Source organism: Zerene cesonia, chromosome 2 (assembly GCF_012273895.1).
Source record: "Zerene cesonia ecotype Mississippi chromosome 2, Zerene_cesonia_1.1, whole genome shotgun sequence".
NCBI classification, from domain to species: Eukaryota; Metazoa; Arthropoda; class Insecta; order Lepidoptera; family Pieridae; genus Zerene; species Zerene cesonia.
The window spans coordinates 4,319,826-4,325,067 of record NC_052103.1 but is presented as its reverse complement, the minus strand read 5'-3'; the positions used below and the strand labels follow the sequence as shown (position 1 = coordinate 4,325,067).

Sequence of the window (5,242 nt, the reverse complement as noted above, 5' to 3'; positions counted from 1 at the left end):
CGATTTTGGAGAGATTTCATCTTAATTACTTCCGGTAAGAGGATTTCCCGATTACTACAAACGTTAAAAACGATAGATTAATATACATAGACGTTTGTAGTGGACGAATTTTCGGTTGTAGTAAGATAGAAAATAATTTAGAGCGGCAAAATCGAAAATAATCGATTTTGGAGTGATTTCATCTCAATTACTTCCGGTAAGAGGATTTCCCGATTACTACATACGTTAGAAAAAGATTGATAAATGTAGAGGTTTGTAGTCGAATAATATTAATTTTCTTATAAAGAAGTTGGTCACCCTTTTCACGTGAAATCCATACTTATGTTTGTCTAACCTCACACTTTTACTATAATAATTCAAAATTATATCTTTAACGCGTACACATATTTCGATGATTAAAAGAAGAAACGAAAAACATCTCTCGTTCACCCTACAATTGTTTTATTAACTATCATAATATCAAGCGTTTTAATAATTTTTATACAATACAGATACTTATCCGATTAAAGAGGATTTAAAATAAAGAACACGCTTATCAGTCAAATTATTAAAAAATTAATTGAATCAACTTCCGAATCACACAAAAGCGAAATATAAATCCCCCTGAATTTCGTGTTTTGTACATAAATATAGCGCTGAGAGATGACTACCTACAGACGCAGAACACATTACGTACGAGTTATATTAAATGCATACTTGATACGGACGAATAACTACTAACTTATAAATTAATGTACCTACAGGCTATACGTCTCCGTGCTAATTGTAATTGAGTAAAGTTTTGTTTGTTTTCATTAAAACAAAAGTTAATCAAACCACCATTGCAATTTATTAATTTATTTTATGTTAAGTTATTAAGAAATTGTGATATCTGTTTGATATTGTAATTTTTGATGACTAGTAGTCAATAAATCTTAGGATTTTGCAGATTATTGTAGTGACGTCGTGAACGTAACGTTGTTTGGGTTGTAGAATTAATTGTCAATCTTTCGTCTCTTACTGCTTGTTGCTGTGTATAGTCTTCATAATTTATTTTCCTGTAGTAACCGTTCCTAATATTTTTTACTAATTTCAGCTACCATTTCGGTTTGTTTTGCAAATAACTGAGCTTAATTAATTGTATTTGTAACTGTAGTTTTCCGCGTGCTATTCTGTTTTCATGCACATGCAATCTACCTCGAGAAATGTTTGTGACAACGACATCATCGTGCATGTAGCTACCTTGTAATACTTCATCGCTATATACGAGATTTTTACCTTCTGCTAATACTTTTCGTAACGATTTTTGCGAATGTGTCATTTCGCACTATTTTTGAAAAAAGTCCTCTAACATCGCAACTCATTTGGTTTACGATATTTGTTACAACTCTTTAGATGTTCGTATTTATTCGTGAGTATCATACTTGGAAATTTTTCGTTACTTTGAACGCTCAAAGTTAACTTGCATACAACAACTTCTTCTCTCTTCTGCAACTTCAACTTCTTATCGTAATTATCTGCGACAGCATCTGTTTTGGAAAAGTTGTATATCATATCTATTCATTAACAAACCAAACGTTACAATTACATCGATATTTTGTAGAGAAAGTTATCGAGGAACTTGCGTTGGGCTACTGTTTAAAATGCCAAGAACGGCAGCGAATCCGCCTCATATTATTTATGAGGCTTTAAAAGATCTGCGATTCATCAATGATGAAGGCAGTATTTTGCCGTGGAGTAGTGATGTTTGGCAAATAGCGACCGATGCGATGAAAGGTAAAATGTCAAAAGATTATCTTTATCTTTATTTAACCCAAAATAGAAATAACGTTTTTAAACACATACACGGGATCGCTACATTGGAGTCAACAAAATCCGACAGTAATGTTGACGATACAATTGACATTTCAGAACACGATTCGAATTGGTCCATGGGCGAAATAGAATGCGTGTTGCCTCCTTTACGGAAGGAAATAATAATATCAAAAAGTGAATGGGCCGTTCTTAAGTCTCGTATCATAGAATACAAGGAGCGTGAATATGAGGTCCTTGCCATCGGTTGGACCGACGCTCTTTACGATATTTTATGGGTCCACATGAAATTGCCTTGCCCTTTCTCTTTTAAAAACGCGAAAATTAATCAGAATGTTGGGGAAACTTTTTTGACGGTAAGAGGCAGTTGCTCGGAATGCGGATCAAAAATCCATATCTATTGTCTGAGTGAACCGAGCGATGACGGTACAACATTTCACGTTTCCACTTTTGATTCTCGTGGAGTAGAACACACAAAAAAAAGGAAAGTAAGTGGAGAGAGGCGATTGCGAATTGGCAAAGAACTTCAAGGCAAATCGACGTACGCATGGCGACGGGATGAGGCAACCAGGTTGATGGTTTTTGGAGATGTGGTTCCGGCTAATATACCTTCAGAAGAAGTTGCCCGTAAGGCAAAGCAGGATGCTCGTGACAAGGAGTTAGGTTTATTTAAGGTCAAATCAGCTCTTGCATCTGTTTGGGACATGAAGTATGGACAAGAATTTAACGGATGCATTCACGAGATAAGTCTAGATAAATTCTTTTTGATGTACTGGACTCCAACGCAGATATATATGTACAACAAATTTATTAAGGAAGACCACGTTGGAAGCATCAGCATTGATGCAACTGGTAGCTTAGTGAAGCAAATACCAAAACCGGATGGATCAAAGCGTATTGTTTACCTGTATCAAGCTGTTTGTAGATATCGCCAAAAGATATTGCCGTTATTTCAATTAATATCCGAGAAACATGACACAAATACTTTGACGTATTGGATTCGGGAGTGGTTGCGTTCTGGAGGTTCGTGTCCTAAACAAGTAGTAACAGACTACTCATTGGCACTCCTAAACGCTACTTCTCTTGCGTTTAATAACACCGATTTAAAAACATACATTGAAAAATGCATCGATTTAGACATGAATGGAAAGGTTCGGATAAACCCGCCATGCTGCAAAATTCGGCTCGACATTTCGCACTTCGTCAAAATGGTGGCACGTTGGGGTTGTTTTCATCATGAGAGTTCCGAAAAGAAGGATTTTTACCTCCGATGCGTGGGTCTCTTAAGCACATGTACGGAAATAAACGATTTTATCAGGGTGTGTACTGACGTCCTTACAATTGCTTTTGCGACCCATGAAGACATTGATGATAAACAAAGTCATTGTTTTGCAGCACAGAATCGAGTTTTAGAGCGCTTGAAATCTTATAGTCTTCCCGATAACGGTGCTGACAAACTCCAAAATGTTAAGGACGAAAATGAAGATTTATTACAACAATTTAAGGACTTCGATATAGCGAACGAATTAGATTCGAGTGCAGCAATCGAAGTCATTTTAAAAAAAATCGAATTATGTAGTAGAAGTGACCTTAAACACGGACGATTAAATCCGTATCATTGTCCTGCGTTTGGTACTCGATTGTTAAAATTGGCAAAACAGTTTGTTCTATGGACAGCTGTCATGGTTGAACAAGATACGAATGGAACTCTTGGAGATTTAGCGAATGGCAATAACGAACGACTCGTCTCTACTTCAGCTTGCAGCGAAGAATATTTCCGAGAGTTAAAACATCTGGTCTACAATAAAGAAAAATCAATGAGGATGGACAAATTCCTTGTTATCCACCTCCGGAACTTAGAAGGCGCTGCTATTTTGTTAAATGCCGACTCAAAGAAAAATAAACAAACGCGCTGTAAAAATATTAATTCTAAACATCAAGTAGCAGTTCCTATAAAAAAATTCAAACATGTTCATGAACATGACAGTAAAGAAATGTTTAACAACAATCTGGAACAGAACCAAGATGCTCAGCTAGACGATATGACTTTTGAAAATATGTCAAATGAATCGAAAAAATCTGCTATGACTTTTCTCCACGAAGAAGAAGATTGGCGTGGTCTAACAAAAAAAAATGAATCCATACAACCTAAAACGAAAGGTCGTCCCAAGAAACGGGGAAAATATCTAACTTCGTGTCCTGATATACAGGTAATACGCCAGCGGACAAAATTCACTTTGAATTTGCCTCTCCTCGTGAATGGTAACAGTTTAGGCCCTGCAAAAATTGGCAAGCGAATAATCGCTGTGAGAAATACGTGCGCATTTGATTCCATTATACAGAGTATGCTAGCTGCGTATCACGATTATGCTCCATATAATCAATATATTACCACATCCAAGATTGCTGTACACGAGTTTGTAGAGACGTTATCGAAATATGGTGTATCTTCGAAAGTGTATAACGAACGATGTGCAATATTAGAACATACAAAAGAATTTAAAAATGGTGTCTTGGACTGCGAAATCAACGTCGCTACTTTAATAGAATTACACATTCTACCAAACACTCCGTCCCTAGAGATTAAAATACAATGCATAGATTGTAAAATGGATAAAAAAAACATCATTCCAGTTCTCGATCTCAATCCAGACCCCATTTTTAGAGATGCAATGAGGGGACTTCAGGAAGCTCTCAGTCAGTCCGCTGCATATCAAATGACCAAAACTCGGAGCGAGTGTTGTTTTTGCAATGGGTCTAACGTTGTCAAGACATTTGGGGGAGGTAGTCACATTTTTTTAAATCTTGAAGCAGCTGAGATTGAAATGCTAGCTGCACGGCGTGGTCTAGCGAATTGTCGTAAACAGTTCACCCTTTCAGAGCTTCCTGAAAAATTGATTTATTGTCAAAGAGAATACAGGATTGTTTCTGCCATAATTTTCGTTGCCGGACATTACTATGCCTGTGTGAAACGGGCATCTGGTATATGGGAAGAATACAATGACCTTAGTTCCTCGAAAAGAGTCATGGCAATAACGAATCGTGAGATGATTAAACAAAATCGAATCCCGCTTTTATACTATGTCCGTATTTAAAAAACCATCGTTCTTCAAGTTATATTAGTTACCGAAAAAAATTACCATCGCGTTAAATCACTTATTTACTACTTACATTTTATTATTCCAAGAAATATAACAACATACATTTAAATGATGATTCATCGGATCATAATGACGATTATTGAGATCGTGAGTTCCATTTATATTTTAGTTTAAATTATATTAAATATAATAAAAATTACCTATAACAGTGATCACTTTGTTAAATACTTATTTTTTAATTGTAAGATTTTATTACAACAAAGATATAAAACTATTTAATTTTAATCACCCGTGTTTCACACTTTATATTTATTTGATAATAATAGTATATTAAAAATATGCTCAGAATA

The 5,242-nt window shown here is 35.6% G+C and overlaps 1 protein-coding gene across 1 annotated transcript in view; it reads right to left on the bottom strand.

Annotated features, from left to right (window-relative positions):
- Window positions 1–1,326: 1,326 nt before the first annotated feature.
- Window positions 1,327–5,242, bottom strand: part of LOC119835649 (rabankyrin-5-like) — a 6,835-nt gene continuing 2,919 nt past the window's right edge. The window contains exon 5 of the mRNA XM_038360609.1: window positions 1,327–1,508. Coding sequence (XP_038216537.1) covers window positions 1,327–1,508 — 182 coding nt within the window. The remainder of the gene's footprint in view (window positions 1,509–5,242) is intronic.